Source organism: Coenobita brevimanus, chromosome 10 (genome assembly GCF_032717465.1).
Source record: "Coenobita brevimanus isolate Jiangsu-jjx chromosome 10, ASM3271746v2, whole genome shotgun sequence".
Lineage (NCBI taxonomy): Eukaryota > Metazoa > Arthropoda > Malacostraca > Decapoda > Coenobitidae > Coenobita > Coenobita brevimanus.
Window position 1 is genome coordinate 4,537,317 of NC_136963.1, and position 15,777 is coordinate 4,553,093.

Here is a 15,777-nt window from a genome sequence, read left to right on the forward strand (position 1 = left end):
GAGGGAGGGGAAGGCCAAGGATGAGATGGAGGGATGGAGAGTGAGAGACTGACGAGAAGAGTGTATGTGAGTGAGGTGGAGGGCGGGAGAGGGAGGGGAAGGCCAAGGATGAGATGGAGTGGAGAGGATGGAGAGTGAGAGACTGATGAGGAGAGTGTATGTGAGTGAGGTGGAGGGAGGGGGAGGCCAAGGATGAGATGGAGAGATGGGGTGGAGAGGTATATGAGAGAGGGGGGTGTGAGCTGGGAGCAGGGCAGTGAAATGGCGGGGGACAGGGTGACATGGAGGCGATTTGTTTGTGGCCACCCCTTACGGGATTAAGGCGTCTGGCAATAGATAGATAGACAGTTCAGCCTACGTATTGATCTGCTGGTAATAGGGAGGTGCTGAGGATGTGTGGGTGGTGGTGGTGGGATGTGTGGGTGGTGGTGATGGGATGTGTGGGTGGTGGTGGTGGGATGCGTGGGTGGTGGTGGTGGGATGCGTGGGTGGTGGTGTAGGGATGCGTGGGTGGTGGTGGTGGGATGTGTGGGTGGTGGCAGGCTGTGTGGGTGGTGGTGGCAGGCTGTGTGGGTGGTGGTGGCAGGCTGTGTGGGTGGTGGTGGGATGTGTGGGTGGTGGTGGCAGGCTGTGTGGGTGGTGGTGGTGGGATGTGTGGGTGGTGGTGGTGGTGGTGGGATGTGTGGGTGGTGGTGGTGGTGGGATGTGTGGGTGGTTGTGGTGGTGGGATGTGTGGGTGATGGTGTTGGGATGTGTTGGTGGTGGGATGTGTGGGTGGTGGGATGTGTGGGTGGTGGTGGGATGTGTGGGTGGTGGTGGTGGGATGTGTGGGTGGTGGTGGTGGTGGGATGTGTGGGTGGTGGTGGTGGGATGTGTGGGTGGTGGTGGTGGTGGGTGGTGGTGGTGGGATGTGTGGGTGGTTGTGGTGGTGGGATGTGTGGGTGGTGGTGGTGGGATGTGTGGGTGATGGTGTTGGGATGTGTTGGTGGTGGGATGTGTGGGTGGTGGTGGGATGTGTGGGTGGTGGTGGTGGGATGTGTGGGTGGTGGTGGTGGTGGGATGTGTGGGTGGTGGTGGTGGGATGTGTGGGTGGTGGTGGCAGGTGTGGGTGGTAGTGGCAGGATGTGTGGGTGGTGGTGGGATGTGTGGGTGGTGGTGGTGGGATGTGTGGGTGGTGGTGGCAGGATGTGTGGGTGGTGGTGGGATGTGTGGGTGGTGGTGGTGGGATGTGTGGGTGGTGGTGATGGGATGTGTGGGTGGTGGTGGTGGGATGTGTGGGTGGTGGTGGCAGGCTGTGTGGGTGGTGGTGGTGGGATGTGTGGGTGGTGGTGGTGGGATGTGTGGGTGGTGGTGATGGGATGTGTGGGTGGTGGTGGTGGGATGTGTGGGTGGTGGTGGCAGGCTGTGTGGGTGGTGGTGGTGGGATGTGTGGGTGGTGGTGGTGGGATGTGTGGGTGGTGGTGGGATGTGTGGGTGATGGTGTTGGGATGTGTTGGTGGTGGGATGTGTGGGTGGTGGGATGTGTGGGTGGTGGTGGGATGTGTGGGTGGTGGTGGTGGGATGTGTGGGTGGTGGTGGTGGTGGGATGTGTGGGTGGTGGTGGTGGTGGGATGTGTGGGTGGTTGTGGTGGTGGGATGTGTGGGTGGTGGTGGTGGGATGTGTGGGTGGTGGTGGTGGGATGTGTGGGTGGTGGTGGTGGGATGTGTGGGTGGTGGTGGTTGTGGGATGTGTGGGTGGTGGTGGCAGGATGTGGGTGGTGGTGGTGGGATGTGTGGGTGGTGGTGGTGGTGGGATGTGTGGGTGGTGGTGTTGGGATGTGTGGGTGGTGGTGGCAGGCTGTGTGGGTGGTGGTGGTGGTGGGATGTGTGGGTGGTGGTGGCAGGTGTGGGTGGTAGTGGCAGGATGTGTGGGTGGTGGTGGGATGTGTGGGTGGTGGTGGTGGGATGTGTGGGTGGTGGTGGCAGGTGTGGGTGGTAGTGGCAGGATGTGTGGGTGGTGGTGGGATGTGTGGGTGGTGGTGGGATGTGTGGGTGGTGGTGGTGGGATGTGTGGGTGGTGTTGGGATGTGTGGGTGGTGGTGGGATGTGTGGGTGGAGGCAGGAGGTGTGGGTGACATTGGAAGGATGGATAGGCACAGTAAGGTGTAATAAACAAAATAAGTCACTGAGGAACAGGTGTTAGGGAGTTTCATTAACACCTTTTCCTAAGTGATTTAAATTGCTTATTATGCAGAGAAGGATGGCAAGGTGTAAAGAGGAAAATAAATCACACAGGAGAAGGTGTTAGGGAGCTTCCATTTCAACAGAAGGATGACAATGTGAAATGAACAAAATAAATCACTTAGGAAGAGGTGTTAGGGAGCTTTATGCAGAGTATGGTGATATTGGAAGGATTTATGTAACACAGAAGAGGACAGTAAGGTGTAATAAACAAAATAAATCACTTAGGAAAAGGTGTTAGGGAGCTTTATGCAGAGTATGGTGATATTGGAAGGATTTATGTAACACAGAAGAGGACAGTAAGGTGTAATAAACAAAATAAATCACTTAGGAAAAGGTGTTAGGGAGCTTTATGCAGAGTATGGTGATATTGGAAGGATTTATGTAACACAGAAGAGGACAGTAAGGTGTAATAAATAAATCACTCAGGAAAAGGTGTTAGGGAGCTTTATGCAGAGTATGGTGATATTGGAAGGATTTATGTAACACAGAAGAGGACAGTAAGGTGTAATAAACAAAATAAATCACTTAGGAAAAGGTGTTAGGGAGCTTTATGCAGAGTATGGTGATATTGGAAGGATTTATGTAACACAGAAGAGGACAGTAAGGTGTAATAAACAAAATAAATCACTCAGGAAAAGGTGTTAGGGAGCTTTATGCAGAGTATGGTGATATTGGAAGGATTTATGTAACACAGAAGAGGACAGTAAGGTGTAATAAACAAAATAAATCACTTAGGAAAAGGTGTTAGGGAGCTTTATGCAGAGTATGGTGATATTGGAAGGATTTATGTAACACAGAAGAGGACAGTAAGGTGTAATAAACAAAATAAATCACTTAGGAAAAGGTGTTAGGGAGCTTTATGCAGAGTATGGTGATATTGGAAGGATTTATGTAACACAGAAGAGGACAGTAAGGTGTAATAAACAAAATAAATCACTTAGGAAAAGGTGTTAGGGAGCTTTATGCAGAGTATGGTGATATTGGAAGGATTTATGTAACACAGAAGAGGACAGTAAGGTGTAATAAACCAAATAAATCACTCAGGAAAATGTGTTAGGGACCTTTATGCATAGTATGGTGATAGTGGAAGGATTTATGTAACACAGAAGAGGACAGCAAGGTGTAACAAACAAAATAAATCACTTAGGAAAAGGTGTTAGGGAGCTTTGTGCAGAGTATGGTGATATTGGAAGGATTTATGTAACACAGAAGAGGACAGTAAGGTGTAATAAACAAAATAAATCGCTCAGGAAAAGGTGTTAGGGAGCTTTATGCAGAGTATGGTGATACTGGAAGGATTTATGTAACACAGAAGAGGACAGTAAGGTGTAATAAACAAAATAAATCACTTAGGAAAAGGTGTTAGGGAGCTTTATGCAGAGTATGGTGATATTGGAAGGATTTATGTAACACAGAAGAGGACAGTAAGGTGTAATAAACAAAATAAATCACTTAGGAAAAGGTGTTAGGGAGCTTTATGCAGAGTATGGTGATATTGGAAGGATTTATGTAACACAGAAGAGGACAGTAAGGTGCAATAAACAAAATAAATCACTTAGGAAAAGGTGTTAGGGAGCTTTATGCAGAGTATGGTGATATTGGAAGGATTTATGTAACACAGAAGAGGACAGTAAGATGTAATAAACAAAATAAATCACTTAGGAAAAGGTGTTAGGGAGCTTTATGCAGAGTATGGTGATATTGGAAGGATTTATGTAACACAGAAGAGGACAGTAAGGTGTAATAAACAAAATAAATCACTTAGGAAAAGGTGTTAGGGAGCTTTATGCAGAGTATGGTGATATTGGAAGGATTTATGTAACACAGAAGAGGACAGTAAGGTGTAATAAACAAAATAAATCACTTAGGAAAAGGTGTTAGGGAGCTTTATGCAGAGTATGGTGATATTGGAAGGATTTATGTAACACAGAAGAGGACAGTAAGGTGCAATAAACAAAATAAATCACTTAGGAAAAGGTGTTAGGGAGCTTTATGCAGAGTATGGTGATATTGGAAGGATTTATGTAACACAGAAGAGGACAGTAAGGTGTAATAAACAAAATAAATCACTTAGGAAAAGGTGTTAGGAAGGATTTATGTAACACAGAAGAGGACAGTAAGGTGTAATAAACAAAATAAATCACTTAGGAAAAGGTGTTAGGAAGGATTTATGTAACACAGAAGAGGACAGTAAGATGTAATAAATAAATCACTCTGGAAAAGGTGTTAGGGAGCTTGTGTGTATGTTACCGTGCTCCATCTCTTGCTGCAGATGGAGGGAGGGGTGTCGCGTCTATACACAGGCTGCGTTCTGGCCTAATCTACCTACCGTCTACCTACCTACCTACCACCCACTGCCTGGTGTAAGTAGATCCTGGCAGTAGACCCAATGTGCACTAACGCCTACCTTCCTACCCACAGTGTCTTGGTTGAAAAGTGGCTGTGTGTGTGTGTGTGTGTGTGTGTGTATGTATTTATGTATGCAGGTAGCTCGTGTGTGTGTGTGTGTATGCAGGGAGCTGAGTTGTGTGTGTGTGTGTGTATGCAGGGAGCTGAGTGTGTGTGTGTGTATGCAGGGAGCTGAGTGTGTGTGTGTGTGTGTGTGTGTGTGTGTGTGTGTATGCAGGGAGCTGAGTGTGTGTGTGTGTGTGTGTGTGTATGCAGGGAGCTGAGTGTGTGTGTGTGGTAGGGCAATATAGGGTATGGCTGTGGTGTAGTGTGGTAGGGCAATATAGGGTGTGGTGTGGTAGTGTGTGGTGTGGTGTGGCAATATGTAGTGTAATGTGATGTGGACATGTGTGATGTGGTGTGGTGTGGCAGTGTGTGATGTGGTGTGGTGTGGTAGTGTGTAATGTGGTGTGGCAGTGTGGTGTGGTGTGGTGTGGTAGGGCAATATAGAGTGATGGGGAAATCTGTGATGTAATGTGGTGTGGCAGTATGTAGTGTAATGTGATGTTTAGTGTGTGATGTGGTGTGGCAGTGTGTGGTGTAATGTGGTGTGGCAGTGTGTGGTGTAGTGTGTAATGTGGTGTGGCAGTGTGTGGTGTAGTGTGTAATGTGGTGTGGCAGTGTGTGGTGTAGTGTGTAATGTGGTGTGGCAGTGTGTGGTGTAGTGTGTAATGTGGTGTGGCAGTGTGTGGTAGAGTAACACAGCTACTTTTCAAACCCATATTTCACCACATTCTTGAAATCTCCTCATTATTAGATTCAATTTTGGAGAGAGAATTTTGAAACAGGGGGGGTGGGGGTAGTCAAATTTTTAACCCCCATTCATTTTCGGTCTTTCCAAATCTTAATAGAATTTTTGGAAGCATCAGGAATAATACTGAATGTCACAGGAGGAAGGAGCATAATTTTGGAAACTGGTAATTGACGGAATTCAAATTTTTAAAAGGCTGCATTAACGTTGATCAATTTCTCCATGATTATAGAAGGACGTTAAGTGATGACCTTGAGGGAGAGAGGGGGAGGGGGGAGAGAGGAAGAGAGAGAGAGAGAGTATATTTGTTGCATGCATGGCCTGTCTCATAACTGACCCTTGTGTGTTTTGGGCTGGAAGAAATTTTAAAATATCGCCATTCATAATTTTTGCATTATTAGCCAAAATTGTTTAAAATAATTATATAGTAAAACCTCGATATAACGGACTTCAATAGACCGGAATTCGCATTTACCGGACTCTTGGAGCTGCCGGACTAAATTCCTATACAGTATATGGGAAAAAGTCCGATAAAGCCAGAAGCAGTGCGGACTGCCTGGCCACTTCAGCTGTGTTCACCACAATAAGGTAAATAAATCAGTGTACAATACAGTATTATTATATATATTATACCATTGGATTATTGTAGTGAAGATATAACACAGTACAGTATTATTATATATATTATACCATTGGATTATTGTAGTGAAGATATAACACAGTACAGTATTATTATATATATTATACCATTGGATTATTGTAGTGAAGATATAACACAGTACAGTATTATTATATATATTATACCATTGGATTATTGTAGTGAAGATATAACACAGTACAGTATTATTATATATATTATACCATTGGATTATTGTAGTGAAGATATAACACAGTACAGTATTATTATATATATTATACCATTGGATTATTGTAGTGAAGATATAACACAGTACAGTATTATTATATATATTATACCATTGGATTATTGTAGTGAAGATATAACACAGTACAGTATTATTATATATATTATACCATTGGATTATTGTAGTGAAGATATAACACAGTACAGTATTATTATATATATTATACCATTGGATTATTGTAGTGAAGATATAACACAGTACAGTATTATTATATATATTATACCATTGGATTATTGTAGTGAAGATATAACACAGTACAGTATTATTATATATATTATACCATTGGATTATTGTAGTGAAGATATAACACAGTACAGTATTATTATATATATTATACCATTGGATTATTGTAGTGAAGATATAACACAGTACAGTATTATTATATATATTATACCATTGGATTATTGTAGTGAAGATATAACACAGTACAGTACAGCAATGGTAGTCAAAACAGTTTATAAACCGTTCATGTGATCCGGACTAACGTCTGATATATCGGAAAAAGTCCGGATTAGCAGGGGGAAGTCCGGATGTTGCTTTTATTGGAATTTAGCATTTTTCGGAATGCCTTGGGCCCCAATTACTCCGTTATAGGGAGGTCTTACTCTATTTGCTCAGGAATGTTATGCGTCAATATTGGTGTGAATAAGGAAAGTACTATATCAAAATTACCCATCATTTTCACAGCGTTTGGGAAATTCCTTAATAATTTTCCTGACTTAGGATTAAAATATTGCATAATTTTTCTGCATGTGTTTGATATTATGTAACTTTATTTTTGTACAGTAAGATCTCACTATAACAGATTAATTGGGGCCCAAACCATTCCAAAAACTGCAAAATTCCGATATATCAGACGTTAGTCCGGATCACATGAACGGTTTATAAACTGTTTTGACTACCACTCAACCCAACGTTGCTTAACTTCGCTGATCGGACGGGAAGCGGTGTACTCAACGTGGTATGGCTGTTGGATAGTTAAGCAACGTTGGGTCTGGTTAGTACTTGGATGGGTGACCGCCTGGGAACACCAGATGCTGTTGGCATCCCTACGTGTCAAGTGGGGTTGGTGGAGGATTAGTGCCCCTCCCTGTAAAACAATTAACTCTAAGCCGTTGGCCACCCCGTTTGGGATACATGGCGTCTGGCAATGACTACCACTGCTGTACTGTACTGTGTTATATCTTCACTACAATAATCCAATGGTATAATATATATAATAATACTGTACTGTGTTATATCTTCACTACAATAATCCAATGGTATAATATATATAATAATACTGTACTGTGTTATATCTTCACTACAATAATCCAATGGTATAATATATATAATAATACTGTACTGTGTTATATCTTCACTACAATAATCCAATGGTATAATATATATAATAATACTGTACTGTGTTATATCTTCACTACAATAATCCAATGGTATAATATATATAATAATACTGTACTGTGTTATATCTTCACTACAATAATCCAATGGTATAATATATATAATAATACTGTATTGTACACTGATTTATTTACCTTATTGTGGTGAACACAGCTGAAGTGGCCAGGCAGTCCGCACTGCTTCTGACTTTATCGGACTTTTTCCCATATATACGAATTTAGTCCGGCAGCTCCAAGAGTCCGATAAATGCGAATTCCGGTCTATTGAAGTCCATTATATCGAGGTTTTACTGTATAACATTCCTGAGCAAGTACTGATTATCATGTCAAGGTTATTCTCGTATTTTCATGTGATATTTTTCTATTTTAAAAGTGATTTGTGCTGATGTTACAAAAATGATCAATGTTGATATTTTGAATTTCCTTGTAGCCCCAAATTCAAATGGTCAGTTGCAGATGAGTGAATTTTTAGACCAGCCACGCATGCACTCTCTCTCTCTCTCTCTCTCTCTCTCTCTCCGGTCATCAGTAACTCCATACCAACTGATTCGCATTTTTTAAAGTCGAATTTCATCACTTATCGTTTTTGAAAATTTAACCGATTCCTCCCGAGTCATTCTTTTATGGATTTTCAAATTGAAGGTTTTTTTGCTCACCCAGATTAATATTTCAGCTTTCTTGGCCACAGTTTTTGTTTATATATTTATTTTATTATTATTTATTTATTTTATATTTAATCCATTTACCTCTGTTAGCTTTTCAATCTAACCCATTCAGTGTGGTGATGGTATTTATTATTATTATTATTATTATTATTGTTACTATTATTTTTATTATTATTATTATTATTTTTTTTATTATTATTCCTTTTTCTGTTATTCCCATTTGCTGTGGTGATGATATTTATTATTATTATTATTATTATTACTGTATTATTATTATTATTATTATTATTCCTTTTTCTGTTTATTATTTTGCTACTACCATTGTGCTGTAGATGGGAGCCTTCACATGGTGGCACTGATATAACCAGGCGGCTCCACTGCCTGGTTAAATCTCTCTTACCTCCCTATCCCACAAAATCAGGATGGTGACTACAGAAGGGGAGTTTTAAGCCTGCAGTCCACTGGGTTTATGTTCAGATGAGCCTGAGGTTGTAAAAATAGTAGTAGTAGTAGTAGTGGTGCTGCTGCTCCTACTTTCACTTCTGCTTCTCTTACCACTACTACTATAACTATTACTACAACTACTACTGCTTTTGCTGCTACATTGCCTACTACTACTATAACTATTACTACTGCTGCTGCTGCATTGCTTACTACTACTACTACTACTACTACTACTACTACTGCTACTGTTACTACTGCTGCTGCTGCATTACTACTACTACTTCTACCACCACCACCACCACTACCATTACTACTACTACTACTGTTACTATTACTACTGCCACTACCACTACTACTACTACTACATCTTGTACTACTACCACCACAACTGCCACTGCAACTCATACTACTTCCACCACCACCACCACTGCAACTCATACTACTTCCACCACCACCACCACTGCAACTCATACTACTTCCACCACCACCACTACCACCATCACAGTCACTACCACCACCACACCACACCACCACCACACCACTACCACCACCACCACACCACCACCACCACACCACCACCACCACCACACCACTACCACCACCATCACACCACCACCATCACACCACCACCACCACACCACTACCACCACCATCACACCACCACCACCACCACACCACCACCACCACCACACCACTACCACCACCATCACACCACCACCATCACCACCACCACCACCAAGTACCTTAGCACTAAACATACTCATTTTGGTGACTTATTTTTGTACTCAAGCTGTTTTCAGGCAATGATAGGTGGGGTGCCTACCATCCACTCACCTGATGTAGTGCCATTGCCAGGTAGCTCTACAGTGAGTACAAATTAAATGTCTCAACCTAAGAAATCTATCTGTTTATCTATTGCCAGACGCCATAATCCCGTAAGGGGTGGCCATTTGTCTATCTATCTGTCTATTGCCAGACGCCATAATCCGGTAAGGGGTGGCCATTTGTCTATCTATCTATCTATTGCCAGACGCCATAATCCGGTAAGGGGTGGCCATTTGTCTATCCATCTATCTATTGCCAGACGCCATAATCCCGTAAGGGGTGGCCATTTGACTTTGAGTTAGTTGTTTTACGGGGAGGGGCACTAACCCTCCACCAACCCACTTGTTGACATGTAGGGAACACGTATGGTTTGGTTATATGGTTACCACCCAGCGTTGTAAATGGTTTCTTGGCTTACAGGAAACCATTTGGCTTGTCACTCAATGTAAAGCCACCTGTAAAGGAAAGAAAAGCAATAAGAAGTGACAGGAAAGATGGGAGAAATAGGAAGAGAGGAGGACAGGCACAGAAAAAGAATGATAAAGGCTAAGGAAGAAGTAGGCAGCACTACATCAAGTGAGTGGATGATGGTGAGAAATAGGAAGAGAGGAGGACAGGCACAGAAAAAGAATGATAAAGGCTAAGGAAGAAGTAGGCAGCACTACATCAAGTGAGTGGATGATGGTGAGAAATAGGAAGAGGGGAGGACAGGCACAGAAAAAGAATGATAAAGGCTAAGGAAGAAGTAGGCAGCACTACATCAAGTGAGTGGATGATGGTGAGAAATAGGAAGAGAGGAGGGCAGGCACAGAAAAAGAATGATAAAGGCTAAGGAAGAAGTAGGCAGCACTACATCAAGTGAGTGGATGATGGTGAGAAATAGGAAGAGAGGAGGACAGGCACAGAAAAAGAATGATAAAGGCTAAGGAAGAAGTAGGCAGCACTACATCAAGTGAGTGGATGATGGTGAGAAATAGGAAGAGAAGAGGACAGGCACAGAAAAAGAATGATAAAGGCTAAGGAAGAAGTAGGCAGCACTACATCAAGTGAGTGGATGGCAGTCAGCACCACCTACCTCATAGCCATATTAAATAGATTCAGAGTTTTCAAAAGGGGGGGGAATCAAAAATTAATCTATCTATCTATCTATCTGTCTGTCTGTCTATTGGTGCATATAAACAGTAAAATAGGTATAGTTATATTTTCTAGATATAACCCTAGGAACACACATGTATAGTGCTTATGTTTGACTGTTACTACTACTACTACTACTACTCCTGCTGCTGCTACTACTACTACTACTACTACTGCTGCTGCTACTACTACTACTACTACTACTACTGCTACTTTTACTTTTACTTCTACTACTACTACTACCACCACCACCACCATCACTATTACTACTACTACTACTATGAATGCTACTACTACTACTACCAACACCACCATCACCACTACTACTACTACTATTTTCAATTATTTTTGAAGAGATTATTCTAGCATATTTATTTAAAATTTGAGAGGGAGAAAGAGAGAGAGATTTGAACTTAACTGTACCATACCACACAATATAATGCCACATCACACCACAGCACACCATACCATACCACACTGTACCACACCACACCACACCACACCAGTAATCACAGGCTGCACAGCTGCTACACCCACAGAACATCAGAACAACACCATCCACTACAGTACATGGCAGCACATCCACCCACACCATCCACTACAGTACATGGCAGCACATCCACCCACAACATCCACTACAGTACATGGCAGCACATCCACCCACACCAAGGAACACCATCCACTACAGTACATGGCAGCACATCCACCCACACCAAGGAACACCATCCACTACACTACATGGCAGCACATCCACCCACACCAAGGAACACCATCCACTACACTACATGGCAGCACATCCACCCACACCATCCACTACAGTACATGGCAGCACATCCACCCACACCATCCACTACAGTACATGGCAGCACATCCACACACACCAAGGAACATCATCCACTACAGTACATGGCAGCACATCCACCCACACCAAGGAACACCATCCACTACACTACATGGCAGCACATCCACCCACACCAAGGAACATCATCCACTACACTACATGGCAGCACATCCACCCACACCAAGGAACATCATCCACTACAGTACATGGCAGCACATGCACACACACCAAGGAACATCATCCACTACAGTACATGGCAGCACATCCACCCACACCAAGGAACACCATCCACTACAGTACATGGCAGCACATCCACCCACACCAAGGAACATCATCCACTACAGTACATGGCAGCACATGCACACACACCAAGGAACATCATCCACTACACTACATGGCAGCACATCCACCCACACCAAGGAACATCATCCACTACACTACATGGCAGCACATCCACCCACACCAAGGAACATCAAAACAACACCCAGCACACGATACCATACACAAATACTGTCATCTCTCCCCCCTTGCCCACCTCAGACCAGCTTCCAGAAGCATATCCACACTCAGATCACTGGCCGCTCCATTCAGTCACTTAAAGACAACACACAGCTGCATGCATGGCCTCCTGACATCCACCCTTCTGAATCCTATCTTCCTGCATGCACGGCCTCCTGACATCCACCCTTCTGAATCCTATCTTCCTGCATGCACGGCCTCCTGACATCCACCCTTCTGAATCCTATCTTCCTGCATGCACGGCCTCCTGACATCCACCCTTCTGAATCCTATCTCCCTGCATGCATGGCCTCCTGACATCCACCCTTCTGAATCCTATCTTCCTGCATGCACGGCCTCCTGACATCCACCCTTCTGAATCCTACCTCCCTGCATGCACGGCCTCCTGACATCCACCCTTCTGAATCCTGTCTCCCTGCATGCACGGCCTCCTGACATCCACCCTTCAGAATCCTATCTCCCTGCATGCACGGCCTCCTGACATCCACCCTTCTGAATCCTATCTCGCTGCATGCACGGCCTCCTGACATCCACCCTTCTGAATCCTATCTCCCTGCATGCACGGCCTCCTGACATCCACCCTTCTGAATCCTATCTCCCTCGTGAGGACAGGGTCCACCTGGCCAGGCTGAGATGTGGGCACCATCCAGCCCTCTTAAGCTACCAGAAGAGGCTGGATGACTCCGTCGCTGATGCCTGTCCAGGATGCAACACAGCACCCCATACTATTAAGCACATTATGCAAGACTGCATTGCACACAATCTGCAACACAGCACCCCATACTATTAAGCACATTATGCAAGACTGCATTGCACACAATCTGCAACACAGCACCCCATACTATTAAGCACATTATGCAAGACTGCATTGCACACAATCTGCAACACAGCACCCCATACTATTAAGCACATTATGCAAGACTGCATTGCACACAATCTGCAACACAGCACCCCATACTATTAAGCACATTATGCAAGACTGCATTGCACACAATCACCTACGCCAACAACACAACATACACTCTTTGAGAGCTCTGTGGGAAAGCCCGGTCTCGGCCGTGGCCTTCCTTAGGGACTCGGGGCTGTTCGGCCAGACTGCCTAGGCAACAACTACTACTACACCACACCACACCACACCAATTCCCTCCCTATCCCACAAAAGGATGGTGTACTGCAGGATGGGGCTAGCTTCATCCTGCTAATCCACTCCAATGTATCCTAACCTCATGTACCCCTGCCTAACCTACCCTAACATCATACCCTCACCTACTTATTCCTAACATATCCTAACAAAGCATGTCCTAACCTATCCTGATTATTTCCTAGTCTAACCCCACCCGACCCACCCTAACCTAGCCGACCCTAATCATGTGTCTTTTGTTTACGCAGAGACCGGCGGTGGGCGAGTCTCCGGAGAAATGCAGTGTTATGTGAGCGCGTTTTGCATGTGCGCACACCAACGTACACACAGCCGACGGTGGGTGAGGAAGAGGAGGAGGAGAAGAAGGAGGGGGAGAGGAGTGCGAGGAAGAGGACGTTTGCTGGAAGAAGAAGGAGAAGAAAGGCACTGAAAATGAGAGCAAATTAAAGAGAGAGAGAGATTAGAGAGAGAAGATGGAGGTAAAAAAGTGAGTGAGGAAGAAGAGGAGAAGAAGAGGAAGAAGAAAGATGAGGGAGGAGGAGGAGGAGAGGAAAGGCACTGAAAATGAGAGCAAAGAAGAGAGAGAGAGAGAGCATTGAGATAGGAAAAATTAGAGAGTACTGAGGAGAGAGAAAGAGTGGAGAATTGAGAGAGAGTGAAGATATTAAAGAGCAGTGAGAGAGAGATAGAAAGAGAGCATTGAGAGTGGAAATTAAAGAGTATTAAGAGAGAGAGAGCATTGAGAAAAGAGAGAGAGATAGAGCATTGAGAGAGATAAAGAGAGCATTGAGAGAGAGATAAAGAGAGCATTAAGAGAGAGAGAGAGGTAAAAACAGCATTGAGAAAGAGAGAGAGAGAGAGTTAAAGACAGCATTGAGAGGGGTTAAAGAGAGAGAGATGTTAAAGACAGCATAGAGAGAGGGATTTTAAAGATAGAGAGAGTGAGCCAATTTAAGCTAGTGTCGGTCGTGCTATATTAACACATCACTGCCATTGTTTGTGTGTGTTTGTGTGTTTGAAAAGTATCACCAGTATTATTATTATTATTATTATTATTATTATTATTATTACATTATTATTATTATTATTTTTGCTGCTACCAGTATTACAGTATATTATTATTGTTATTATTACTGTTGTTAGTTATTATTATTATTACAGTATTTTTATTACTACTGCTGCTACTACTACTATTACTACTGCTGCTACTACTACTATTACTACTGCTGCTACTACTACTACTATTACTACTGCTGCTACTACTACTACTACTATTACTACTGCTGCTACTACTACTACTACTATTACTACTGCTGCTACTACTACTACTATTACTACTGCTGCTACTACTACTACTATTACTACTGCTGCTACTACTACTACTATTACTACTGCTGCTGCTACTACTACTGTTACTACTGCTACTACTACTACTATTACTACTGCTGCTACTACTACTACTACTATTACTACTGCTGCTACTACTACTACTACTATTACTACTGCTGCTACTACTACTACTATTACTACTGCTGCTACTACTACTACTATTACTACTGCTGCTACTACTACTACTACTACTGCTACTATGCTATTATTATTTCTGCTACTACTAGTATCATCATTATTATTATTACTATTGCTACTACTACTACTACTACTACTACTACCAGTATTTCTGTTATTATTATTACTATTATTATTATTATTACTCTTATTTCAGCTACTGGTACTGATATTATTATTATTATTATTATTATCATTATTATTATTATGTTTATTACTATTATTACTACTTTTTATTTCAACTATTATTATTATTATTATTATTATTACACACAAACGCACACCCTGTAGTATTAGTAAGTACCACAATCTTAAGTTTTTTTTTAGTCTGTCCTAGGAAAAGAAACGCTGTGAGAGAGAGTTGCTGGGATAGGGGAGAGAGTCAGGGTTTTTTTTCCGCAGTATAGACATGTTCGTACGGTTTAATAAATAGGAATAAATAAATAACGAAGGGGTGGAGAAAGTCAGCCTTGGGTTCCTTCTTCCTCGCATAAAATATCTGGAAAAGGTAAAGTTTTATTTTTTTTTTGTAGATGTTCATAGTGGAGGTTTGAAGTCAGCCTTGGGTTCCTTCTTCTATCTATCTATTGCCAGAGGCCTTAATCCCTCATACTGGGTGGCCACAAACAAATCGCCTCCACGTCACCCTGTCCCAATTTGACTCCCTGTTATTTTGTTTTTATTCTTGTAACAAGCTTGCATCTGGCCTTGGGTTCCTTCTTTCTTGTGGCCTTGGGTTCCTTCTTCTTCCCTTCTATAATAATAATAATAATAATAACGACCAGCCCACCATCCCAGCATCTCCCTTGATCGTTCAAAATAAATGTCGAGAAGAATTATTTATATCGTAAGGGCTTTATGGCTTAGGGCGGCACTCTGGTGTGGGTAGGAAGGTAC

At 43.1% G+C, this 15,777-nt stretch overlaps 1 protein-coding gene across 2 annotated transcripts in view; it reads left to right on the top strand.

Moving 5' to 3' along the window:
- LOC145410131 (lamin-like) overlaps positions 1 to 14,501 on the top strand; it is an 80,924-nt gene extending 66,423 nt beyond the window's left edge. Inside the window, exons 11-12 of one of the 2 annotated variants that reach the window (XM_080280330.1) lie at positions 4,496 to 4,586; positions 13,563 to 14,501. In XM_080280330.1, the coding sequence (XP_080136456.1) occupies positions 4,496 to 4,543 (48 nt within the window). In that variant the 3' untranslated portion in view covers positions 4,544 to 4,586; positions 13,563 to 14,501. The remainder of the gene's footprint in view (positions 1 to 4,495; positions 4,587 to 13,562) is intronic. The other variant, XM_080280334.1, reaches the window with a different exon arrangement.
- The last annotated feature ends 1,276 nt before the right edge of the window (positions 14,502 to 15,777 follow it).